The 27,030-nt window shown below is 45.3% G+C and overlaps 1 protein-coding gene across 1 annotated transcript; it reads left to right on the top strand.

The window, feature by feature from the left end:
• Positions 1 to 97: 97 nt before the first annotated feature.
• On the top strand, positions 98 to 17,210 carry mthfd1b (methylenetetrahydrofolate dehydrogenase (NADP+ dependent) 1b). Its single transcript, XM_084438486.1, has 28 exons — positions 98 to 218; positions 2,534 to 2,618; positions 3,016 to 3,075; positions 3,226 to 3,279; positions 3,378 to 3,514; positions 4,098 to 4,198; positions 4,772 to 4,908; positions 5,180 to 5,291; positions 5,589 to 5,716; positions 6,366 to 6,463; positions 6,659 to 6,832; positions 7,289 to 7,425; positions 7,905 to 7,951; positions 8,063 to 8,170; positions 8,433 to 8,507; positions 8,649 to 8,751; positions 9,053 to 9,129; positions 9,636 to 9,776; positions 10,247 to 10,315; positions 11,986 to 12,097; positions 12,471 to 12,610; positions 13,129 to 13,170; positions 14,018 to 14,118; positions 14,305 to 14,482; positions 15,058 to 15,165; positions 16,034 to 16,186; positions 16,329 to 16,439; positions 16,620 to 17,210. Exons 1-27 carry the CDS (start codon positions 181 to 183, stop codon positions 16,416 to 16,418), a joined length of 2,805 nt encoding a protein of 934 aa, XP_084294612.1. The 5' UTR covers positions 98 to 180; the 3' UTR covers positions 16,419 to 16,439; positions 16,620 to 17,210.
• Positions 17,211 to 27,030: the final 9,820 nt, after the last annotated feature.

The following is a 27,030-nucleotide window of genomic DNA, read 5'->3' as shown; positions in this document are numbered from 1 at the left end:
CGTCCACGTGGGGGAGGTGTGGTGTATGTGATCCTATTGGATGAATGTACTACCTTATAGTACTACTCATTGGTCGTATCCTATCACTGTTTGAAGTCAGTGAACTACTCCTCAACTTGCTGGAGTCTTCAGTTGTAGACCGTGCGAACTGACAAGTAAAAACGTGAACAAGGCTCAACGATGTCAGCCCAAATCATCAGTGGGAAAGAGGTTTCGGCGTAAGTGTTTTTGTTGCTGTTACTCTCTTGCAACGTCCAGCACAGCACTACTACTTGACTGCATGCTCGTCTGCATGCATGTCAACTAAGTTAGCAAACTTACTTGCTGGTTTTGCACTAATTGGATGTAGTTAGATAACGTTAGCTAGCTATAAATTCCTATATTTACTTATTTAACTACCTAGCTAAATTTAATTTGTACCTTGTTGTGCACATATTTTTTAGCAGCCGTGGGAGCGACAGCCACGTGCACCAAAACAGCTTATCCAGTCATCGTTGGTACATCTGCTGCATTTTAGATTGAAGTTTGTATCGAGTTCAAGTCAATGATTAGTTATTGAAAGGAGCTGGTTGATAAGATACTGGTTAGCTAGCTTTGTATGACGATGATCCCATGATAGTTGTAGCCAACGAGCTACCCTCAACTTGCTTTGTAGTTATATTGTGCAATTCAGTGTGATCTTTGCCCTTGCTTTTGCATAGTGACCTCAAGTGGAGGGAAATCATCTATAACATGTTTATGAACTAGAATCATTTTTGTGAGGTTTCAGTTAAATTGCATACGTTTCAATGCTAGCAGCCGATTTGATGCATTAAATGTAATTTAACAGCACATGATTGTCACGAGATGACTGCCCTGCTTTCTTAACTCTGTCCCTCAGTGTCTATTAGGCCCATGCCACGTCCCATACTTGTATCTTTTTATCAGTGAGATTTTGGCTTCCTCCATCATCTCAGAAGTTGAACGAAAGCTCTCAATGTCATCATAGTATGTTTAAGATGTCAAACTACTCTGGGTGTGTGCACGTGGTGTCTTATGTGTTCGTGCATGAGAGATTGAGGTGTGTGTGTGTGTGTGTCTGTCTGGATTACAAGAGTGGTTGCATGAGTGACCTTTGTGCAGATTGGGTCATTGGCGACAGTAGGTGTAGTGTTTTGCCAGCAATGAAGCCAATATGTTGCAGAATAACTACAGAGATGACACCATGACCTTGGTCAGAGTACAACTGCTGTTTGATGTACTTTACTCTTGGGAATTTGGCCTAGGGTGATCAGTGAAGACATAGATAAGTCTCCCATTATTGTGTGAACACGATTAGGCCATCAGATCCAGTTGACCCTGAAATGATTATGGTCTGAAAAGAGGCTTTCCTTTTTGTCTGGAGACTTCCTCAGCAGAATGTCTTTATCAATATGTCAGTCTTTTGAAAACGTGATAGAAGAATTACATGTCATTTCGTACTGCGTATCAAGTTTGGTGCAGTAGCTTTTAATTGATGTGTTGTGAGTTGTTTCACTCAAAAATTCTCACACTTGGTGGGAAAAGAAAAGGCCACTGTGTCACTCACTGTAGACTAAGAATATATGAGCTAATCACAGACATGCTGCACTGTGTTGGCAGGCAATGGTTCTCACATGACGCACGAGTAAAGCGTGCCACTCTTTACTTGGCCTTGATGGAGAATGCTATGTGTGGACCTCAGCCAGAGGATGGACAGACTTTAATAAAGAGTATACCCACTGCATGTGAATGACTGGGCAGTATTTTGAAATTACATCATTAATTAAAGAATCACTCTTATCACCAATATATTTCCATTCATCATGTGACATGAGGATTAGCTTAGGCCTGTTTATTGTGTGGAAACCTTTTGAATTGCCTAAGCCTCTCGCTCTTTGTGGGACTGTTGCATAATAGGAAAAAGATCAACAAGGCACCAGTAGATTTGAAACGACTGATTAAATGTGCAAATAGGGGAAGAATACTAACTACATGCTTGGAAAGTTATAGCTGAGGGTGTTAAAGAGCACAGATTGTTTTTTTTCACAGGCAATCAAATCTGTCATTACTCACATTATAAAGACTGGTTGGTTGAATACATTTACTATGAGCCTTTGGCTGCGGTTCACCCTCCCTGCTAGATGTGGACCAGCCTATCACTCTGCTCCCACACTATTATGAATAGTTGCAAGAAGAAGAAAAAACAGCATAGATGAGGCCAACGCTTCTGAAATGCCCCCCCACCCAGACCCCGAGGATCTGGTTGAGCAGGGCCATATGGATTTCAATGGACATTGCTACACTAAGTGATGCCAATCTAGTTTCATGGCTACATGTTTTCTTGAGCTAGGCTACATAAAGTCCTCTCCCACGATAAGATAACTCCAGGTCCGTGATGACCTCTGGGGTTTCTGGGAACAGGAGATCCCTGTAAGATCCGTCAGGTTTCTATCCTGGAACGGTGACTATTGAACAGTTGATTGATGTCACTTCCTGTTTGACCGAGCTGCTGCTGTTCTCCTCGTGTTTCCAGGCAGGTGAGGGAGAGGCTGAAGAAGGATGTGGAGGAGATGAAAATGAAGGACCCCAACTTCCGACCGGGTCTGGTTGTGCTTCAGGTCAGTAAAAGGGGGAAACTTTTTTTCAGGACTCCGCATTAGGCTGATCTTGCTATTTTCAGACACATTGTCTCATTCTGCATAATGTGTTTCCTCATGACCTGTTTGTTCAGATGGTCAGCAGGTAAGGATTTGGTATTTTTTGTGTCCTTGACGTGATCATGAATTTGGGCTGCTTGCTGTGTAAGTGGATATTTTTGTATCCTTCCACCGAGTGAAGAGGAGAATCGGCTCAGGGACTAGATGTATACATCTTTGCATTGTTTACTTCACTAGATAGATGCTAATTTAATACACGTCCTATAAGAACTATGAAAGACACAACGTATCGGCTACTCACTATCTCGACTGATTATGACCGGAATGAATTGGAAGGGATTTATTGTTTGTTTTATAGGTGGGGGACAGAGATGATTCAAACCTCTACATAAGCATGAAACTGAAAGCTGCCGCTGAGGTAATGGTTGGACATTTTGATGTGATATTGAAATTCAATACCTTCAGTTAAATATGATATCAGAATACATACGCACTCATACATTCCATTCTCCTTCCTTTTGATGCACTGTGATTCTTTGCATCTAAGCCCTGTTTCTCCTGTGACTAGATCGGGATAAACGCCACACACCTGAGGCTCCCCAAGACCACCACAGAGGAAGAGGTGTGTGTGTGTGTGTTGTGTGTGTGTTGTGTGTGTGTGTGTGTGTGTATTTATTTATTTTTTTCTTCTGTCATACTCACACTGCTCTCTTCCAATAGGTCCTGCACAGCATCACGGAGGTCAATGAGAACTCCTCGGTCCACGGACTCATCGTCCAACTGCCCCTGGACTCCATCCACAAAATAGACACGGAGAAGGTCACCAACGCTGTGGCCCCGGAGAAGGACGTGGATGGGTGAGCAGAGCACTCAGACTGACTACTGACCAATAAATGAACTTTGTTTCATTTAAGTGTCATAAAAGCACAGAAAGATTTGTTTGAAGTTTGTTTCTGTGTATGTCTACAGTATCTCACTAATGTAAATCATTGAGCTTTCATTCCCACCAATCAGAAGACTTTGTTATACGACAATGAGAAGTATGCAGGGTTGATTTCTGTATAAAGGCTGTTCTGAGTCTTTGGTTCCAGTTTAGAAAGCTCAGTTGTTGTGTTGTTTTCTCTGGGCCCACTGTCAGACCAGTGAACCAGCTTCTCTGATGCGCCTCCGCTTGGCTAAAACACAGCCGCTTAATTGCGCTGAGAACGCTGATGAAGGGCCCATACATTTTTGGCACAGACTCAGAAGAGTAATGATTGGCCCAGAAGGTCCTACTCTTGCGTAGCTAATGTTGGGAGGTACAATGACGTAATGGCGGACAGGCAGAAGGCATTGTGCTGTAAAAAGCTGCAATTATGTCTAGGAAGTAGGCTAGATTTTGCCATCTTTAGATTGCTATAAAAATGTGTGTGGTGTGTGTGTGTGTGTGTGTGTTCCCAGTCTGACTAGCATCAACGCGGGGAAGCTGTCTCGTGGCGACCTGGGCGACTGCTTTATCCCCTGCACACCGAACGGCTGCATGGAGCTCATCAGACAGACCGGTGGGTGCAGAAGCTACAGACGGAAGTAGTGGTGTTCACTGGTATCTGAATGAATTGGAACAGTCGACACCAGGGTTGCGTTCAAATTCAGCTAACAGAGGCGAGCATTCGTCGCAAACATGATTTCTCCAAACGGTCACATTTGAACAGCTTTTAATTAACGTTTCAAATAGTTCGCTTAAACGCAACAATGTTCCAAAATACAATTAGTCTACACATCAAATGGCTTCAAGAAGACAGTACTTGCTGCGGCATCTTTTGTTATTGATTATTTTTTTGATGATGAGATATTCGATATTGTTCCACTGCTACAGTGTTGCTTCCCATCTAGTGAACCGGCCACTGGTAGAGTCTAGGGTTTTGTGACTGAAATCAAAACAATCCCCATCTGGGAGCACATCTCCAGTAAGCCTGGGTTCATTGTGATCCTCGTTCCGTTACTGGCGAACTACCTCTCCAGACTGTTAGCTTCTGTTAGCAAACGTTTGCGGCGAACACAAAGCTAACGGAAAATAGTTCGCTAACGTTCGCTATGTTCGCTGAATTTGAACGCACCCCTGGTCCGGTGTGCAGGTGTGTCTGTGGCAGGGAAGAAGGCGGTGGTTCTCGGCCGCAGTAAGATCGTGGGCGCGCCCATGCATGACCTGCTGCTGTGGAACCATGCTACCGTGACCACCTGTCACTCAAAGACAACTGACCTCGCTGACGAGGTAACCACTCCCCCCCCACCCCAGTCCCTGCCGAGGACATCATCTCACCCACAGAACGCTCACATACTCATTACATGCATTTTATACACGTCATATGTCTATGAACCTACAGGTCAGTTGTATTTCAATACACGCCTTATGCTGCATGGACAGTTGATTATGCATGTGTTAATAACGTGTGTTAATAACGTGTGTAGAACAGGTCACAAACAGAGCATGACACAGAAGTACAGCTACTTCAGTGAGTTGACGCCCTCCCGTTTCTCTGCAGGTGGGGAAAGCGGACATCTTGGTTGTTGGCATCGGGAAAGCAGAGATGGTGAAGGGCGAGTGGGTGAAGAAAGGAGCTGTAGTCATCGACTGTGGTATCAATCACATTCCAGGTTAAATCAATTCAAATTCAGCAAAGCAAATCAAATTAATTTGCCCTCTGAATGGGTCGCAGAATTGTGTTATACAGCTTCTGTCTAATCCCTGGAATAGCATTGTGAGATATACATCCCAAATCTGGGAATACTGGTATGTGGTGTTTTAATAGTATGTGATTTGTGGACTCAAGTCTGCTAAATAAAGTTGATGATGATGATGATCACCACGAAGCGGACTCGTCTCTTCGAAATTAGCTTTCAGAACTGTGACGAAGGCTAATCCTGGTGCTTTACGGCTCTTCCCTCTGTCAGACGAGACCAGGCCCAGTGGGAAGCGTGTGGTTGGGGACGTCCAGTACGCCTCAGCCAAGGAGCAGGCTGGCTTCATCACCCCGGTCCCTGGAGGAGTGGGGCCCATGACTGTAGCCATGCTCATGCAGGTAGCGAGGGAACACGGCAGTACCAACCCACTGAGCAAAGACACGTCTAAAAGACATCTTTTAGACGTCTTTTTTGTCTTTTTCGGACGTCCAAAGACATCCAATTAGGAGCCAGAATAAATGTTTTTTTTATTAACGTTCAGATATTGAACCTGTTCTGCACGTCCACAGACGTCTTAGAGGGGTCCAAGCCCGACGTTTGAATATTGAGGGGTCCAGCAGACGTACAAATGGGGTTCTGGACCGACGGACGTTATTAATACAAGATCTGAACGTCTCCCTGACGTTGCGTGTTTGCTGGGAAGTGGTGGTGGTGTAAGACGGACACTTTTGGGGCCTGTAGCCTTGTCATCATCATCCAGATAGATCTGCTTTCTCAGAGTTCTCAATATGGCAAATGGAAGACTTGGTTTACTGGATGTGGAGCGTTTTCTTCCCTTTGCTCATTTGTTCCAGTTATAATAGAATTTTCATGACTCCTATTGTATTCTATTCTCATATAGAAGGGGATTACAGGATTAATCTTCTGTTCAATTTGTGACCTGAATGTTTAATCAAAGCTTGTGTGTGTGCGCGTGTGTGCGCGTGTGTGTGTGCGTGCGTGCGCGCGCGCGCGTGTGTGTGTGTGCGCGTGTGTCCTCATCTGTAGAACACGGTTCTGAGTGCCAAGCGCTTCTTGGAAACCCACCAGCCAGGGAAGTGGAACATCTCCTACACCAAACTCAACCTCCAGAATCCTGTGCCAAGGTCGGTTCTGTCACCGTCACCCACCCTCTGTCACTGTCACCCACCCTCCTCCTCTGCTGTGAATCTGTTCCTAGTCTTCTCGCCATCTTACTTGTACTCCCCTCACTCACGCAGAGACTTGAGCTTCAGTTTCAGTTGCAGCTCTCCTTTTTGCTCATTAATCTGTGATCGTCTGGTCTGGTCTGCCCCTTCAAGTGACATTGTGATCTCGCGCTCCTGCGTTCCCAAGCACATTGACCGTCTGGCCAGGGAGGTGGGCCTGCTGTCTGACGAAGTGGAGCTCTACGGCAAGACCAAGGCCAAGGTGCAGCTCAGCATCATCAAGCGCCTGCAGGCACAGCCTGATGGGAAATACGTGGTGGTCACTGGGTACGCTCTTTGAACGTCCATCCCTCTGCGTTTCATTCTGTGTCTAGTTATTTATAGGGGCGGCTGTAGCTCAGGAGGTAGAACGGGTCATCCAGTGATCGTAGGGTCGACGGTTCGAATCTCAGCTCCTACTAACGACATGAAGTGTCCTTGGGCAAGACACTGAACCTTTAATTGCTCCCAATGAGCAGGCTAGCACCTTGCATGGTAGCTGCCGCCATTGGTGTGTGTGTGAATGGGTGAATGAATAGCCTTCATTGGAAAGCACTTTGGAAAGCACTATGTAAGTGCAGTCCATTTACCATTTTGATCAGTTTTTTATTTTATTTTTACTATTATTATTATTATTTTTATTATTATTATTATTACGATTATTCATTTATAAGCCTTTGGTTTGCATGTGCCACAACAGTGTAGACTCAGTATGCCAGTAAAACATTTTTGTGTCCTCTTTAGGATCACGCCCACTCCTCTGGGCGAGGGGAAGAGCACCACCACCATCGGTCTGGTCCAGGCCCTGGGCGCCCACATGAAGCTCAACGTCTTCGCCTGCGTCCGCCAACCCTCCCAGGGCCCCACCTTCGGGATCAAAGGTGAACACTGACAGTTAGGGCTGGGTATCCATTCGAATTTCAAGAGTCGATTCGATTCCGATTCACAATCGATTCGATTCCGATTCACAATCGATTCGATTCCGATTCACAATCGATTCTGAACCTTATCACGATTTGATTCGATTCAATATCAATTTGGTTAGTGTGACTAAAACCTGTTTTTTTTTTGCTGACTGCCAAGTTATGCAACACATCAATACTAGGGCTGGGTATCGATACTGATTTCCAAAAATGAATGAATGAATCATTGTATGAATTAATGAACTATTCATTTATTCATTCATTCATTAAATAAAAGATCGATTTTGGGATTCATGAATCGATTCTGAATCATTTGATTCAGAATCGATGAATCGATTTTTTTAAAACCCAGCCCTACTGACAGTTGGCTAGTGATGGGTGAAGTCCAGGTCTGAACGCGTGTGACAAAGCTGAGCTCCGGAACCTTCTGTCCCCAGGTGGTGCTGCTGGAGGGGGATATTCCCAAGTCATTCCCATGGAGGAGGTATTGCATTGCTGTTCCCAACGTGAACAATACGAAAGTGCTGGTATGTACACACAGCCCTGTTAAACCACACAGCCCTGTTAAACCATACACCTTTCACTGTGGTTCCAGTTCAATCTCCACCTCACCGGTGACATCCACGCCATCACGGCCGCCAACAACTTGGTGGCGGCGGCCATCGACGCACGCATGTTCCACGAAGCCACGCAGACCGACAAGGCAAGACACCCCGTCTTCCTCTCCTCTCTTTAATGCAGGACATCATTCTACTAAATCCTGGATTATCATGTATAGACAAATCTATTTAATTTATAATTTTTCATTGTCTCCCTTCTCTCTACTATTGTATTTTGCCCTGTCCTCTCTTGTCCTTGCACCTTGTCTATGGTTGTCTATTATTGTTATGCACAAACAGTCTAAAGCAAATTCCTATGTGTGACCTACCTGGCTGAACCAATCAGGTTCTGATCCTCTCCCTCAGGCTTTGTATAACCGACTGGTCCCCATGAGCGGCGGCCAGAGGAAATTCTGTCCCATCCAGATCAACAGACTGAAGGTAACGGCGCCGCATCTTACCTGCGTACATTAGAATATTCACATTGACCTCCCAGCAATCGTATTGTTCACTCGCTGTCCCGCGCAGATATAACGCATGTATATTTTTGACCACATGTTCTCCTGTGTGGGCTCTCTGTAGAGACTGGGCATTGAGAAGACGGACCCCAGCACGCTGACCGAGGAGGAGATCACCCGCTTCGCCCGGCTGGACATGGACCCCTCCAGCATCACCTGGCATCGAGGTGCCCCCTCTACCCCTCCACCCTACTGGCCGAGGCCCCCTCTACCCCTCCCCCTGCTGGCTGAGGCCCCCTCCACCCCCCCCCCCCCCCCCCCTCCTGGCCGGGGCCCCCTCTACCCCTCCCCCCTGCTGGCCGAGGCCCCCTCCTGGCTGGGGCCCCCTCTACCCCCCTCCCCCCTGCTGGCCGAGGCCCCCTCCACCCCCCCCCCCCCCTGGCTGGGACCCCCCCCTCCTGGCCAGCCTAAGGTCGTTATGTGATATTAATGAAATCAGGATGATTATAATGAGCTTTTGTTTTTCAGTGCTGGACACCAACGATCGCTTCCTGAGGAAGATCACCATTGGCCAAGCACCAACTGAGAAGGGATACACTAGGGAGGTATGTGACGATTTTTAATGAAGTTTTTAATTTGACCTTTATTTAACCAACAGCCATTATGAACAAATTCTTATTTAGCACCTTGCATGGCAGCTACCGCCATTGGTGTGTGAATGTGTGTGAGAATGGGTAAATGAGAGGCCATTGTAAAGCGCTTTGAGTACTGCTAAGGTGGAAAAGCGCTATATAAGTGCAGTCCATTTACCATTTACCTGGACTGAGCACTTGGACTTGAACGATGGCTGCCCACTGCTCCTGGCTGCCCCTGGAGGAGGACGGCTTGGATGGGAGAAATGCAGGGAACACTTTCCTCCAGCGACCCCCGTAATCGCATCTGTATGCCGTGTTGCTTTGAAATGTGTGGGTCGTGTGTGGCCTTATAATCCTCCCTTGGGTCCTGAAATTTACCGTTTTTGAAATGTATTTTCAATCTATCTCGCCACTAACTTTTTGTTGTTGTTAAAGCCTAGAGCTAAACCTGAACCTGCCCTCCCCTCCTCCTCCAGGCCCAGTTTGACATCACGGTGGCCAGTGAGATCATGGCAGTCCTGGCCCTGACCAGCAGCCTGGAGGACATGCGCCAACGCCTCGCCAAGATGGTGGTGGCCACCAGCCGCAGTGGACAGCCAATTACCACCGAGGACCTGGTCTGTGGCTCTATATATATATATATATATATATATATATATATATACTGTATAGATATTTCACACACACTGTTAGATATACTATAGGTTGTAGTTGGGACTACTTGCTAGCTATTATGTATGAATCTTTCATTTAGACAGGGTAGTCTATTGAAGCCTATCAGTGAGAGGTCTAATGGTGCGTTCGTTTGTGTTCGGACGTGGCAATTCGCAAGTAGCAAAATACCTACCTCCGACCTGTGTGCATTCGAGCTATAGCGAATGATATGATGATGATATGATATGCTATTGACATCAGCCGGCAACTGGGGGCTGAGAAACATTTGCGACGAGGAAGTGCGAGTTAATGCGGCGTTTTATTTAATCATTCCTAGTAGCAAGTCGCAATTTGCAACCTCCCAGTTATAAACAAACGCACCATAACAGTCGCTGGTGGTTAGTTCTAACTCTGGGGGTCCTCTTTTCGGCAGGGTGTGAGTGGAGCCCTGACCGTCCTGATGAGGGACGCCATCAAGCCCAACCTGATGCAGACTCTGGAGGTGCGTGGACCGCGGCATTGGGGGGCCCTCAGGGTCGAGCTGTTTTGGCTGCTGAGGAGGGGATAACGGCAGCATGGGAAGATTTAAACATTCTGTGTGGGGGTGTGTGTGTGTGGGGGGGGGGGGTGATTGAGGCTGTCATGCACTGCCTGGTGAAAACAGATAGCGCACGCTTGTGGCTGTTTAGAGGTTCGGTAGCTAATCCTTAGCTTAAGCAGAATGGGAACGCAACGTAGCCTGTTGGCCTGTGCCCAATGTACAGATCATTTGAAGCCCACAGCTTCCCAAGCCTAAATTTGACTGCAGTGAGAGCGAGAGAGCGAGAGAGCGAGAGAGAGAGAGAGTGTGTGGCCTTAGAGAGAGTGAGTGAGAGAGAGTGAGAGAGAGTGAGAGAGAGTGAGAGAGAGTGAGAGAGAGTGAGAGAGTGAGAGAGTGAGAGAGAGTGAGAGAGAGAGAGTGAGAGAGTGAGTGAGAGAGTGAGTGAGTGAGAGAGTGAGTGAGAGAGAGAGTGAGAGAGAGTGAGTGAGAGAAAGAGCGAGCGTGAGAGCGAGTGAGAGAGTTTGAGCGAGTGTGAGAGAGAGTGTGAGAGAGCGAGTGAGAGAGTGTGAGAGAGCGAGTGTGTGTCCTTATAGAGCGAGTGAGAGAGCGAGAGAGCGTGAGTGAGAGAGAAAGAGCGAGTGTGAGAGTGAGAGAGAGCGAGAGTGAGCGAGAGAGTGGAGAGATTGCCACCAGGTTAGCACTGCAGCTTAACTTTTTTTTCTGAAAAAGTGCGCAGTGGTCAGCAATCACAAAAGAATGAAACTACAAACATAACAGCATTAAATGATTTACATTACTGCTGTCCCCAACTAAAACAAATCTTGGTCGACTAACAGTCGTCAGATTTTCTGATTGGTCGAAATTTAAAGGTGTAATAGTCAAGATTTCAATGTGGACTAGTCATTTAGCAAGGCATCTAGCAAGGCTTGTGAGCCAATAGTATCAGGACTCCTGGTCAGTCCCGCCTCCCGACATACCGGTGTCCTATAGGGGGGCGGCTGAGGCTCAGGAGGTAGAGCGGGTCGTCCAGTGATCGTAGGGTCGGCAGGTCAAATAATATAAATACAAATAAATAAATTGGTATATGACACACCCAATTTGTTTGAATAAATACAACTATATGCACACTGCTTGCCTCATGTTTTATAACTTTAACTGAATGACACATGAGTAACAATAGGCCAAGGACTTCTAATGAGTTCAAGAACATACAATAGGCCTAGTTATGTTAAGAGTGAAGACAGGACACAGCATCCAGAATGGATTATTCTACTGACCAAAACAAATCTCGGTCGACCAACAGCCCATTGACCAAACAGTCGACCAGCCGACTGAATAGGGTCAGCCCTACTGCAGATAAGTAACATTTGGAAGAGAAAATTCAATCTTGGGAGAACATTAATTCTTATAACATGTATTCTTCTATTCTTTCCAATCCCAATCCCAGATAAATCCCAGATAAATGTTAGAGTGGACCTTTGAACAGATTATCTAAATATGGTGTAATATTTTTTCCTACATATTTAAAACCCTCTGGTGTCCAGTGAAAAAAAGACAATACTGATTAATTTGTTGTTCATAAGAGGCAAGCATTGGATGTGTTTCACTGATGGGTATACTTGTCCCTACAGGGGACCCCTGTGTTTGTCCACGCCGGACCCTTTGCTAACATCGCCCACGGCAACTCCTCTATCCTGGCAGACAAGATTGCCCTGAAGCTGGTTGGCCCAGAGGGCTTCGTAGGTGAGAGTATTAGAGCTTCTCTTCGACTGGGTCTATCTGGGTTCACATTGACATTTCTAAGTGGGAACTATTGAAAAGTAACTATTAAAATCTCTTTTTGTTTGTCTTCAATGACTTATTTGGAATGTCAATAACATTAGAGGCTAATGTTAGCTGTGCTAACGCTACAGTGAAACGGAGAAATGTGACTCCTTGCCATAGTAAATATTATGATAAATTGACTGAACATGTAATTGTATACTTTTTTCTCATCGTACAGTATATGTTCAAATTAGCAAAAAATAATTGGGACGTCCCATTAATGTTGATGTGGGGGTGTTGCGCCTGAACTCTGTCTCTCATTATGCATCTTTGTTAACCCCTCCTACGACAGTGACGGAGGCTGGTTTCGGCGCTGACATCGGCATGGAGAAATTCTTCAACATTAAGTGCCGCTACTCTGGCCTGCGGCCCCATGTGGTGGTGCTGGTGGCCACGGTTCGAGCCCTGAAGATGCACGGAGGCGGGCCAGTCGTGAGTGAACGCAGAGTTTACTGCCTACCTCATATCTATCCCTAACACCCTCGGTTTAGAACGATAGCAGTACTGAGTCTCGCATTTGTAAAGCTCTTTCAGTACAGCTTGTTCAAAGCAGTCCACATTGACGTAAATGGACACGTTTCAAAGGATGGAGGAAAAATTCTTCCAAGGAGGATTTTTTGCCCTCTGCCTCAGCCATGCCTCACTGCAGTGAATTATAATCGTCAGATCAGCCTTGAAATTGTTCACGTTACATTTAATGTCACACATAACTGCTATAGATCATATCCTCTTTCAATGAATGCATGAACACCGCTGCGAATGTAATTACATTTCCTGCAGTGTGGCGGTCACACAGGAAGAGCTCATTCATATTCTGCTCTGTTTCCTCCCACAAACAATTGGCTTAGTTTCCTCGGGTTGGGATGGATGGTGGATTATTGCAGCAATTCTCACTTGGTTTAGGGAATTATTTGTAACGCCTCCTGATTTTGGTGTTCTGTTGGCTCCAGGTCACTGCTGGGATGCCCCTGCCTCAAGAATATGTGGAGGAGGTAAGACGCCACCCGCACCCCCGACCATATCCGCTCACTCTCACTTCCTCTTTATGATAATATGTTTGTTCATGGTGAGCTTTGCTGCGCATGCATCAGGGACCTGAGTGTGATATTTCAAGGTGAGCTATGCCTTTTGAAATAAATAATTGCCTACTCCCACGCACACTTTTCTCTCCTTTAATTTGTCATCAACATATCGTGTCCTGATTATTTTAAAATGCTCACATCTAAGGGGATCTACTCCCAGCACCACTGATATTTTTGAGAATCTCTTCTTATGAGCGATGAATTTTGACCTGGTTAAACTGTCATCTGATTTAATTAGCTGGTCTGAACTTCACAACCCCATCTATAATGCAGTGCAATTAGGATACAGGCTCCTTGCGTTGACATGGAACAGTGAGGATTAATTCCAATCCATGCCAGCGGCATGTGAACGTGAACCTGCATAGACGACTGCTGTCTCTCTCCTGAGTCACTAGCCATGTTTCCATCCACACGTTTTATGCGAATTAAGTTATATCGAATTAAAAATGCCTTATGGAAACAGTAAAATTCGATTAAAAGTCATGAAAATCGACAAAACGTTTGTACTGTCTATCTCATCGGATTTTCTCTTGTTCGATAAAAGTCTTTTGTGATAAATGCTTTATCCGATTTAAAGCTCTAGATGGAAACGCACGTTCACCGGCTTTATTCGCATTCATATTTTTAGCGATCCTCACACAATTCGATTGACAAGTGGATGGAAACATGGCTACTAGGTAGTTAAACCTAGGTAGATATCCTTTTAGTGTGTGCTATCCACCATTTATATCGTCTGTGTGACCCTCCCCCTTTGCAGAATCTTGAGCTTCTGGAAAAGGGCTGCAGTAACATGAGGAAGCAGGTGGAGAACGCCCAAGCCTTTGGGGTGCCTGTGGTCGTGGCTGTCAATGCTTTCAAGTAGGTGGCTAGAGGCTAGAGTTAAAGATTGTTAAATTGCATCTCCTCAGGTTGGTTTCGGTGAAAGTAGAAATGGGAGGATGAAGAATGTGCCAATTTAGGATGATTTCTATAGCAAGCTAGAACTCTGTAACCAGCGAGTATGTTTCTTGTTTAACCCTTGACCCTGTTTGACCCTGACTGCAGGACGGACACCGAGTCTGAGCTGAGCCTGATCTGTAGCTTGGCCAAGGCTGCTGGGGCGTTTGACGCTGTGCGCTGCTCTCACTGGGCTGAAGGGGGCGCTGGTGCAGTGGCTCTGGGACAGGCTGTCCAAAGGGCCTCTGAGGCTCCCAGCAACTTCAAGTTCCTTTATGATGTGGAGGTAAGGACAGCTTAACCCTTAATTACTAGTGTCTGGCATTTCTTTAACTAATTTATTTACAGCTCACAACACCTCAAACATTTTCCCCCATCCAACATGGGTATTTTGCGTTATCCAAAGTGATTATTATATTTCAAAACACCCCGTCATCTCATCTGTGTGTGACCAACCATCAATCGGCCATCCACTCCTCTCTGATTCACTCATTTAATTGCAGTCGTCCTGTACGTCTCGATACAGAGCATCATCATTTTCCATTTGAATCCACTCTCATCAGACAGCGTGTGACAGGGGTGGAGCTCCCCGAGGCTGGCCCCCTGGGGTGGGGCTCTCCGAGGCTGGCCCCCTGGGGTGGGGCTGGGCACTGTGAAATAGCTCCATTCTCCTCTCCAGTGCACCGGTCAGGCTCTGTACTGAAGAGCTACTGCCGTGCAATCCCCCTTCTGAGACCTTCCAAGTGGAGACTACTAATAATGGAGTTGAACATGCACAGTACAGAGTTGCTGCCTTGTATTTGATTTGTACATTGGTGTGAAGACAGTTCATATGTTTGTATGTGTCTGAATCCTCTCCAGCTTCCCATCGCTGATAAGATCAGAATCATTGCTCAGAAGATCTATGGGGCTGATGACATCGAGTTGCTGCCCGACGCCCAGCACAAGGTGGAGCTCTACACCAAACAGGTAGGAGATGGGGAGAGGGGGGGGGATTTACTGGAGATGTTTCTTTCTATGTGTGTTTTGTTGTAGAACTTGTTTATCTGCTGTCTTCCACCTAAGACATTTGGCATGCTCTTGGATTGAAAGGTGAAAGCTGGAGAGGATTATTTAGGAGTAGTGAAGGGAAAATGCATGTTTAGCCCTGTTTTAAGGTTACTTATGATCATATATAATGGTTCAGATCAAAACGTTTTTCCAAACTCGATTTCAAAGACAAGAAGCTCACCGAGGGGGTAATTGGTGTCCGTTGGTGTTCTGACATCAAAGAGTTTTATTGATCATTTTATGAAATCCATTGACTTGTATTGAAGCGACCGTTGTAGATGTGTCAATCCGCAGAGGGGATTCAGGAAGCGGAACTACTTACGGTAGCTATTGTTATTGTTTATGTTGCTAGGCTACCTAGTTTGCGGAAGTTTACACACTATGTGCTGCGACTAAATAGTTCTATGCTAAATATTTAAAAAAGCCTTTCCAGATGAACTAGAATCTTACTTTATGCTGAATTATATGTCAGAACACCAACTAACACCTCGGTGAGTTTCTTGTCTTTGAAATCGAGAGTTTAACATGTTTTAGAAAGATTTTTCAAGATGCCCACCCACATCCATTGCATGACCAAAACAGTGGTAGAGCAATTATCAGACTTTCTCAGAAGTGCTAGTTTTGTCAACGTTTTGATCTGAACCATTGTATATGATCATAAGTAACCTTAAACATGCATTTCCCTTTACTACTCCTTTAAGAGGGAATTGTTCTCACTCTTGTTTTGAATATTTAAAGTTACTGTAATCAGTTTGCTTGCTAAAAAGTTGTATTTGCTTTCCTCCAGGGCTTTGGGAACTTGCCCATATGCATGGCAAAGACCCACCTGTCTCTCTCTCACGAGGCAGACAAGAAGGGCGTGCCCACGGGCTTCGTCCTGCCCATCAGAGACATCCGTGCCAGCGTGGGCGCAGGCTTCCTCTTCCCTCTGGTTGGCACGGTAAACACGTGAACGAACACGCTCGGTTCCAGTTTGACACGGAACAGATGGCAGCTTGAATACTCATGTGTCATCAGTGTCTGTGTCAGCCAAAAGTTTCTAAGTCATGTTATTTTATGCCTTATTTTTTCCACCATTGCAGATGCCCACAATTCCAGGGCTGCCAACAAGACCCTGTTTCTATGACATAGACCTGGACCCTGAGACTGAGCAGGTCAATGGGCTCTTCTAAGAGGGGCATCACCCCTGACTGGTATGTAATAATAATAATAATAATGATGATGATGATGATAATAATAACAATAATAATGGTAATAATATTAATGATAATAATAATTAATAATAAGATACATTTTACTTGTAGACAAACCCTTTAGTACGTTATGATTTTAAATGTGGTTAATTTGCTGTTTTTCTGTCCTCCCACCTGCAGAGCCCACTGAGCCTGTCTGCAGCCCCCTACTGAGCCTTAATGATGTGATGCTGCAATAACTGGAAGCGCCGTCCTCCCAACTGTCAATAATGTCCTGTATTTCTCACTGACGTCTGTCATTTGCTCTGCCTGCATGGCCATCGGAGGCAATTAAGAAGGTTAATTAATTAGAGGATGGTTTGATCCCCAGAGACTGACTGACTATTCGATTTTCAGCGTGGGGGAAACATCCTGTTTACATTCCTTTCATGAACACCTAGCTGCACATAAAACCCCCTCCTTGCAAAGCTCTTAGCCTGGTAGTGGATGTACAGTTTGAATGATGCAATTCAAGCAGGTACTGGGATTTCCCAACGGGCATTCAACCTCTGAATGGTCTGTAAGGCCATGGATGTGTACTGTCGTAGAACTGTGCCTTGAATCCAACACAGCCTGTGTTCTGTGACTATCTTTGTGGCCTAAAGATTGATTCTAACTGTGTCCTTTTGGGAGATCCGACAACTGTTTTAACATTCATATACTGTACACTAAGTATGTAAAATGTAAGTGTCAATAAAAATAACTTTCTGACTAACAGAAAATAAAACAATGTAAGCCTTTTAAACTGAGTGTGTGTGTGTCTGGTCATTGATGAAATGGCTCTTGTCATAGTCTGTTAGGTGTGTAAAGTTGAACTGAGTGATTTTGCAGTATAGGGTAGAAATTGGAATTGACATGTAATGGAAACGTGATTTTCCCATGTCGTAGAACTTGTGTGGGTTTGAGTGTATCCTCCCTTAGCATGAGTTATATAAATAACTGCCTCCTCTGCCCTACCCTTCTTTTTGAACTCAGCTGGTAGGCTAGTGTATAGGGTAACTGTGTGGGTGTTGTATAGGGCTAGTCTGTGTTGTATATGGTTAGTCTATGTGTGGGTGTTGTATGAATGTGTGAGCCAAGCAGCAGAAGACCTCATTAGGAGAAGGCCACCTGCTGAGTCTCTGATTCGCAACCCACATAATAAACAGTTATTAGACATATAGCTGTTTTCATGTAGCCTAATCTGGAGACGAAACAACCTCAGTTGAAATAAAGAATGTTGCTTTAGGCTATCTATTTCGTATGCTACTGCGACATGAACTCAGGGAGAAAAGTCATGGCAAGCTGGTGAAATATGCGGACACAGCCCACAGAAATATAAGTATATATAAATATTACAAGATCCTTTTCAAGATATTTTCCGTTAACCAATTCCTTTTGACCAACTGGAGAGTGTGGTAGGCAAAGATATTCTTCAATGTGCGACCTGTCAATCAGTGCGTCGCTAGGAGACCTGCTAGGGAACCGTGGATCACGTGCTCCGCTGGACACGCGACTATGAGATGAGGAGGCGCGCGCGTTGACAGTCATATGAGGCTCGCTGATTTGAGGGGAAATCTTTTGGACATGTAAGTAGAACAGCAAATAGTCGCCTTTTAAATTATTATACTATAAAATGAATTAAAATAATTTGCTCAAGATTTAAGTTTGAGGATATTTTAAATTTTGAGCAAATTTGATGTAGGTTAGGCTGGGTTAAAATTAAATAGGCAGTAAACCTTGAAATTATTTTGATATATCTATGTGGGTCGGTCTAATTTGCAACTGGCGATACACACGCAGCTGATAAACACACCATAGAACTGTCTGAAACGGATTTGTGTCCTGTAAAATTAGACAATATTTTCCCCTTTTTAATGTTTGGAAGAGAATGCATCACTTCCTTTGTGAATCACCCTGCAAATGTCTGCTGGTTGTAGGATGTGTGACTAGGCTATGTGCAGTATGCGCACAAAAGTTGTTTTGTACTTTTGAGGTAATGTGTGCATTTTCTCCACAGGACCACAATTGTGATGCTTTGACAGCCTCATCTGTGAGGAAGGAGAAAACAACTGAAGGCATAAATAATTATAAATCAAGCATGTCCGTCAAAGAGTCTACGATTAGACGCAGTCAAGCTAAAGTGGGGCTGAGGAGAAGGCTGATTGGTCCTCCAAGACTCCTACTTGGCCAATGGAAGAACAGGGGTGACATAGAGAGCAGGGGGGACATTTTGAAGGGGTTGAGGGTCAGCAAAGCCACAAAAGAGGTTGTGAGGGTAAGTTGTCAAGAAACAATCACTGAAGTTCTACCACTGCAGTCTACCACAGAGAGCCCTCAGAGACCTCCAGGTTGTAACGAGGAGGTAACTCTTGACAGCGCCATCAAAGCAACCATGTCATCCTCCATAGAACAACGCAATGTGGACGCTGACCACTCAGACCAGAAGCACAAAAGACAGAAGAGACTTGAAGGTTGGAGATGCTTTTTCCCTCCATCTCTTAGGAGATGTAGGAAGAAAGCATGCGAGAAGGATGACCGTGGTGGAGATGAAAATCATACCATTTTCAACAAGCTAACCAGAGACTCTGTCGAACTAACTGTCCAACCCGACGTGGTCAACAGTAGTTCAGCCAGAGAGGAACACCAGCACCAGAACGATTCTCCAAACCATGACTCTATTGTGGAAAGGAGTCAAAGATGCAACGTCAGAACCTGGAGAATCTTCAAAAGACTCCTTACATCTCCCAGGGGCAATTCTAAAGCCAAACCATTGGGACGAGATACTTCTCTGCAAGATATCTGTGAAGCTCTCTCTCTCACGGAACGGATGGGAGCTCTCTGGAGGAGCCGAGCCAAGAAGCCTTCTCCTTTCTTCCAGGAGCGCATAGGAGAGAGTCAGGAATACATTGAGGAGGAGACGATTGTGCTGGCTAATAGACACGCCAATGACACTGCCGAGGGTGTGGTCAGAGAGCCCAAAGGCCATCGTACTGAGACACTGACGGTGAGTGTGGATGTGAGTGCTATGGCATCAGAGGTTAGGCAGGTCAAAGACACAGCGACCGCCCCTGAAACCCCCCAGGTGGAAGAGATGGAGGAACCTCCAAAGTGTCTTGAAGATGGTCGGACGGAGGCTAAGGCGACACTGCTGGACCCGTATCCGCTTCTGGAGAAGCACACCGATCAAGAGACAACAGGAGGAAATGGATTATTTGAGGAGAGTCAGATCGAGGAGATTCATGTTGACAGACGTGTTTCCTCAAATGATTTTGCTCTGGGGCAAAATGTAAACATACCAAACATATTTACAAATGAGAATGACATTCAAGAAGATATGAGTTTGGAATGTGACATGTCTCATGACAATGGCCAATTATTCCCTAGTGAACTGAGCAGCTCATTAAATATTATTTCTGGCACAATACATTATGGTGCCCTTCATGCTGAACATAATTGTGATTTGTATGATTGTGACCCTCTGCAAAGAGAGGTCCTTCTACTAGAGACAGCATGCTATGTGGTTCGGGCCGTCATGAAGGCTGCTCTCGATCAGCTCAAAGAAGAGATGATGGAGCCGGTTATTACCCTGGAGAGTGATGGAATAGTCTGATATGGTCTTCTTCTTTTCGTTTCTTAAAATATGTTATATGACAGTCTCCCATTTCTTGACACAGGTCTTTGCGTGTACTATACAGTTATTTGATTGTCTGTGTATAAACATTTGTAGTGCCCTTGGAAGATCAGGATTCATACTGTATAAGAAACAGGATTACAGTATATTTGCTGCATTATGAAATGGACGGTGAAACTATGAAATGAACTCACTCGTACATACAGTACTCAATGAATTACACTTCTCTGAAGTAGGCTAATTTGGAGGGTACATTGGAGAGTCTCAATAGAGGGTGTAAATTAGGCTGAAATCCAACAGTAATAGAATGAACTACAGCTTCGGTTTATGAACATCCTGAGTGCAAAAGAAATCTCCTCTGATACAGGAGCCAAGCCATCTGGCACACACTGCTCTCTGAACAGCTGGACTTATAGTTTATCTTGCTGTAATTCACAGCCCAATCTACCCTCTCTAATGTCCTCAGTTCTTCATACAATCACTGTCTGCTGCTCTTTGAAACCTTGCATGGCTGTATACTGTAAGTCTTTTGATGTTCACTTGTTCTATATTTATGTAACATTACAATGTCTGAGTGATTTGCAGATATGTTCTTGTGAAATAAACAACTAAACCAGTCAGGTTCATGAGGATGTGAATAGTTTTTAATAATAATATGTAAACATTACATACACATTGAGTGTGATAATGTCAGGGTTTACAACAGATAAAAGAGGAATTATTATTCAATGTACTTCAGTGTTCCCCTGCTACACTTTACCATGTTTTTTCTTCTCCTTCTTCCCCTGAAAATCAAAGCAAGTGGTTTCACTAATCTGTTTATTTTCAGAAAATCCATTCTGCTACTAGATTAGATTTAGAATTTGTATTCAATATAACATCAGTGTATTTATAGCATTTTTTCATTTTCCCTTCCTCACCGTTCCTTTCTCTTATCCCTCTCTGTATTTCTACAAAATACAGGAGAACAATATATTTTGGTAGACTGCTTCTAAACAGTGCTCTTGTATTGAAAAACAAGTGAATTGACCTACCTCTGGCTTTTCTAGGGAAAGGGTGGGAAAAAAAATTAATTCAATTCATAGAAATGTCAGGTCAATTTAAGATCCTAAACGTTTACCTGGTTCACTCTTTTTGTCCTTCTTTGAAAAGGTTAAACCGGAACAGGAACAACTGTAGGACAAATTGATACAAGCATCTGAAATCATTAAATCACAAATCAGAATTGGTTGTCTATTGTCTACAGTGCAATGCATTTTATTTTCTATAACGACTGTGCAAATATCAAAGGCGCTGAATGTTACAGCAAACATGAAAAAAGGAAACATCAAACATACAGTACCTTGGCCAGGAGGTTTATGGTTTGTTCATACATGAGGATTACACCCCTAATGTGTTGACATGAGCTAATGGCAGTTGGAAAAAAAACATGACCTGATGAACCTTTATACCTTTATGGCAAAACCATAAAAATATAGTCACTATAGGTCTACCTATATCTTTTTCGATTTACTAGCCTACTTCAAATATGAAAGTAATCTGGTAAGATCTCACTTGCAAAGTCATAAGGAAGCACAAAGCAAAAATGGGATGAAATGCATTGGTTGAGGACTGGTTATACCTACTGGTTGAGGACTCGTTGGAAGCAATTTCTTTGTCTTGCTTTGAAACCATGAGGTGCATGGGTGGTGATAATGATGCTGTGGGAGATGATTGAGAGTCAGGTGAGTGGAGTGGTGTGGTTAGATCGCTGGTACTCAGCTTGCTCCAGGTCAAGGAGTCTCCCACATCATTACATAAAAGCAACCTCCTCCAGATTCTGGAGGCATTAATTATGGACTCCATCAGTCATGGGCACACCTGTCACTTGTAGGGTTTGTATAAAAGCTTTTTTTCATTGTAAAGGGGCTGGATTGTTTGATATATTTTGAAATCCATGCAGCTGGCATCTATGGCTGGCATTATAAGCTAATGATCCATCCTGGAATTTGTTTGTTTTACTTACAAGGAGAACAAAGCCCCCCCCTAGTGGCCAATTATTTCATGCATAATTATGCCTTTTGCTACTGCAGCCAGTGTCACCTGTCACTTTTGTTCAAAATAAATCAAAAGCCCAAAATGTGTCACTTTTAAAACTCCTCGTTAGGGAGGTCACATGTGTTTGTGTGTAAAAAATTGTAAAGGGGCTGGATTGTTTGATATATTTTGAAATCCATGCAGCTGGCATTATAAGATAATGATCCATCCTGGAATTTGCTTGTTTTACTTACAAGGAGAACAAAGCACCCCCCCTAGTGGCCAATTATTTTATGCATAATTATGCCTTTTGCTACTGCAGCCAGTGTCACCTGTCACTTTTGTTCAAAATAAATTAAAACCCCAAAATGTGTCACTTTTAAAACTCCTCGATAGGGAGGTCACGTGTGTCTGTGTGTAAAAAATGCACATGCACAATATATACCATTTAGCATTTATACATAATATAGACAACTTTTTTATACCAGATCATACATATCTTATCTAAACTCGTATCTAAACTTTGCGCATATCGAGCTCATCCCATTATTATATATTGAGTTATATATTTTGTATTGCTTAAAAAAGAATGTCACTACACATTATACCTATGTATGTATAACGCAGTATGATAGGCTATGTATGTGACAAATAAAGCTAAACGTCAACTTGACCCCCAGTGATTGATCTGGACGCAATCTTGACGAGTGACACCGTGGCACCGTTCTTAGAGTTGACCTCAGCTCGAGCGGCTGGGGTCGCTGTGGAGTAATGGTGCATTCGTTTGTGGTCGGAGGTGGCAAGATACCTACCTCCGACCTGTGTGCATTCGGGCTATATACCATTATATCACAGTTACCTAGTTATATCTATATACCATTATATCACAGTTACCTAGTTATATCTATATACCATTATATCACAGTTACCTAGTTATATCTAGTGCATTCGAGCAACTGGGGGCTGAAAAACATATCCGAATTTGCGACGAGGAAGTGCGAGTTCATGCGGTGTTTTATTTAATCATTCCTAGCAGCAAGTCGCAATTTGCCACCTCCCAGTTAGAAACGAACGCAACATAAGGATGTAGCTGATGAGTGTGGAGTAAGGATGTAGCTGATGAGTGAGGAGTAAGGATGTAGCTGATGAGTGAGGAGTAAGGATGTAGCTGATGAGTGAGGAGTAAGGATGTAGCTGATGAGTGAGGAGTAAGGATGTAGCTGATGAGTGAGGAGTAAGGATGTAGCTGATGAGTGAGGAGTAAGGATGTAGCTGATGAGTGTGAGGTGTGGCGTAGGTACGCACGTTCCCACGATTTATCCCATTTATTGGCAAAAGTGCGGCTGTATGAGGTCAGAAACAAAACAAAACAAAAACACCCAAAGGCCCTCAAAAGTACCCATGCCATGGAGATTATATTACAGGTAGGCCTACAGTCTCACTCGCTAACGTTAGCTGATAAGATTTAGCTCTTGCTAATACACCTGACTGTAGCTAGCTAGTAAGTTAGCTAACGTTACCTTGTTAGCCATATTTAATAGTAATACATTACCTTATAGAATATACCTTATTGCAGGCACCATACCCTCTCAATTTAGATGGCGTATTGCAGCATTATTAAAAAAAAGAAGATATTTACTGTTAATTTATCCTGAAACCAGAACAACCACCCAGTTAGCTTGCACTGAAAGTTCAACAGAAGGAGAATGGCCCTTCACGGCCATAACCATGCTGTATGAAAGGTCATGAATGCTCGTTGAAATTCCATCCATGCTTAGCTTGGGTACTTACTATGGAAGCATGCTATATTGACAGCAAGTATTGACGATGTATGATGATTAACATTATTTTGTGTGTGTGTGTGTGTGTGAGAGAGAGAGAGAGAGAGAGGGAGAGAGAGAGAGAGAGAATATCCTTAAATACCAAAACTTAAGCAGATTGTTTGTTTTTGTTAAAGTAATCCTCTAGAAATGTGTGATATGTGGGCCTAGGTATTCTTAAAGCTTGAACACTGTGCTGTGAGCGGTAACCTAATACTCTATCAAAGAGCTGTCTGTTTCTGCAGCACTCTGGGAATACCATGCCACTGAGGGGTGAGTCACAAACTATCTTGACATCCCCGCTGCCTCCCTTAGCAGTCTGTGGCATTTGTCTGCCTGGCGCATATCATTAGCCTCTACTGGTGCCTTTGCAGGAGACTCCATGCATGAGGAATCGTGGGAAATCCTGCAGAAAGCCCCCCCCACCCCCCCCATCCCATCCCCGTCCCCCATTGGTTGCCCTAATGTATTACACAGATCATGTACCCAGGGCTGCCCTCTCAGGCAAACCAGCTGCTCAGGACATGGCAGGGACACTGCAGTGAGGCTACGTCTCGTTTGGGGAATAACATGTTTGGATTGCATTGGGACAGGACAAAAATGGTGGACTGAATTCACTTGTAGTTCATGGGCTGTTTGTTTGTTCTTTTTTCGCCTACCAATCTAACCGAGAAGAGAAGATTCTCGCAGTGCCGTTTAAATTCAGGATGGAGGGTGTGAAAGAGTTTATGTTTGTGGGGGCCAGGGATGGAGGAGGGGGCAGTATTTAACCAGCGCGTTCGGAGTAGAGGACAGGAGGAGGAGGGAGAAGGGGGCGTGGTGGGTAATTTTAACTGAGAGCAAGTGCCCCAGAGAGAAAAGGATAGGTAGAGGGAGAAGGAAAGGGAGAGGGAGAGAGCGAGAGTGCTCGAGCGGGCGGGCAGACGGGTGCTGTGAAATCTGTTATTGGGGGGTGGGTGGGGGTGGCTCTGTGCATGTGCTAGATGTCTTGGCTGTCTGCCCAACTTGGCTCATTGTAATCAAGGCATGATCGCGGACGCCAGGCAGCCCTCTCCGCCGCCTCGGTTGCCTCGCGTTTGGACCGAGCCCAGCTTTTACCGCTGACATGGAGAGACCCGTGAGTGCCTTCTCTCATTCTCTCTCTTTCTCCTTCCCCCACGCTCTCTCTCCCTCTCTCCCTCTCTCTCTCCCTCTCTCTCCCTCTCTCTCTCTCTCTCTCTCTCTCTCTCTCTCTCTCTCTCTCAAGCGTTCACACTCTCTAGCCCCTTTCTTCCTCTGACTGTCTTGTTTTGTTCCCTGCTGCTTCCTCTCTCTGGTCGGAGGAGATTTTTAGCCGTTGCAGAATGCAGCGTTTCAGGCGGTCGCGTGTGTCGTCACTGACCAGGGTCTGTCCCTCCTGACTCCAGTCCTCCGGTAGGTGGCGGGCGTGCTGGGTTAGGGCCAGTCTCGGCTCCGCAGGCCTCTCTTCCTGGGCAAGGGCGCCGTCAGCTGACTGTCCCAGCGCACATGAGTGCGTGTGTGTGTGTTTACAGTACGCCTGCTACCAGAACCAGACTCCACCATCGCAAGCAAACAAGAGGAAGGAGGTAGCCCCCCCCCTCACCCCCACCCCCAAAAACACCCCCAAGGGTACATGCGCGGTCCCTTAAGACTGTGGCACATCCCAAACTGCAGCTCAGCTGTCTCACAGCGGGGGGGCTGGCTATTCTCATGAGCCGCACATCGGTCTCCATCAGTGACGGCGGGAGCTGGGGGTGTGCGTCTGTCTGTGCCCCTCGCTCCTATTCCTGGCACGTCCTCATGGCCTGTTGTGTTTGGATACCCTGACAACCAGGAGCTGGAAAGCAGCTTGCCACTGCTGCTGTGAGTCAGCGCTAAACTTTTCTCTCTTGTTATTTGTATTTTTTTTAAACAGCTTTTGGATTTAGATTCAATCTCTGCTCTTCTGGTTTTTGCGCTGGCGTTGGGCCCGACACTGACGATGTTCGGCTGCTTCTCGTCCTCTTCCTCTGCTTCTTCGGCTGCTTCTGTCCCGAGATTGACGTCTTAAAATGACGTGAGAGTCATCAGACCTGGAGGTTTGTCGTTTGTAATTAGAACGGTGGGCATTTCTAAATGTTTATCGAACATAGTATTCCCTTAGAAGCAATGGAGTTGACGGCAAGATATCTGGCTTGGACTGACACGGTCCTTCTTGCTCGGAAGCCATCTGCGTGGTGCAGGCTGGCAGCCATTCTTTGTGGGCAGTGGTGGCTGGGCGGAGGAGGGAAACCATAGCAGGAGAATGCCAGCTAGCGCCCACCCCCACCCCCCCTCCCCGATCCGCCCGCTCACACCATGACTCATTGTTCTGCGCTGCTCGGAATGTCACATGGAGCGGCGAGGATACTCTTTTGTCGTCACTGTGGCGACGGCGGGTGACAGTGGCGGCGGCGGGCGGGCAGACGGCCGGCTTCGCGGTGTCACCTCCCCATGCCCCCCCCCCCCCTCCCTCGCCGCCTCTCCGGCTGCCGGGACCGTCTGCCCGGGGTCGCGTGCCGCACCTCATGCTCCCCTCTACCCTACTTATGTGCGGTTGGTTTGTGCAACACTGAGAGATGGGGGTGGTCCATCGTGATGTTGCGATTTGGCTGTTGGGACACTGATTTCAATGGAGGCGCTAGGCTAAATTAGTGCCACTTTTTGGTTGTCTGTGAGGCTTTTGTTCAGGATGGCTTTCACCGTGCCGTAGGCTATATCCAGCTGCTCCTCGGAATAGACATTTTATTAACAACTATAACAAACTATTTTTTCGGCATATTCTTTAAGCTTAGGGCTACTGTCATGCTTTAAGCAGACACAAAAGGATGTTCGAGGAGGGCTGTAGCTACTGTAGCACAAAGCCAGTGTGATGACACTTCCCTCTGAGTTCTGTGAAGGGGTGCTTTTGTCTATTCCAGACCGACACTGCAGCGAGCGTGGCGTGGGAGTACTGCGCCTTTGAAGAGGGAAACAAGTGTTTTTTTTTCAGGGCTACATCACTAGCTCGGGGCATGTTTCTTTGAAAATGTGTTTCCGGCGACCATAAGAGGTAGCTGTCGGTTTTGCCTTTCATAACACCAGC

This window comes from Borostomias antarcticus (assembly GCF_949987555.1).
Source record: "Borostomias antarcticus genome assembly, chromosome: 5".
Taxonomy (NCBI): Eukaryota; Metazoa; Chordata; class Actinopteri; order Stomiiformes; family Stomiidae; genus Borostomias; species Borostomias antarcticus.
This window is presented reverse-complemented; position numbering and strand designations above follow the sequence as displayed.

What these genes read in the sequence shown, in the direction of transcription:
- mthfd1b (XM_084438486.1), top strand. Translation starts at nt 181, where the DNA reads ATGTCAGCCCAAATCATCAGTGGGAAAGAGGTTTCGGC. An exon ending in CAACTGACCTCGCTGACGAG is followed by an intron (nt 4,909 to 5,179) that starts GTAACCACTCCC and finishes GTTTCTCTGCAG; the next exon opens with GTGGGGAAAGCGGACATCTT. An exon ending in CTCAAGAATATGTGGAGGAG is followed by an intron (nt 13,171 to 14,017) that starts GTAAGACGCCAC and finishes CCCCCTTTGCAG; the next exon opens with AATCTTGAGCTTCTGGAAAA.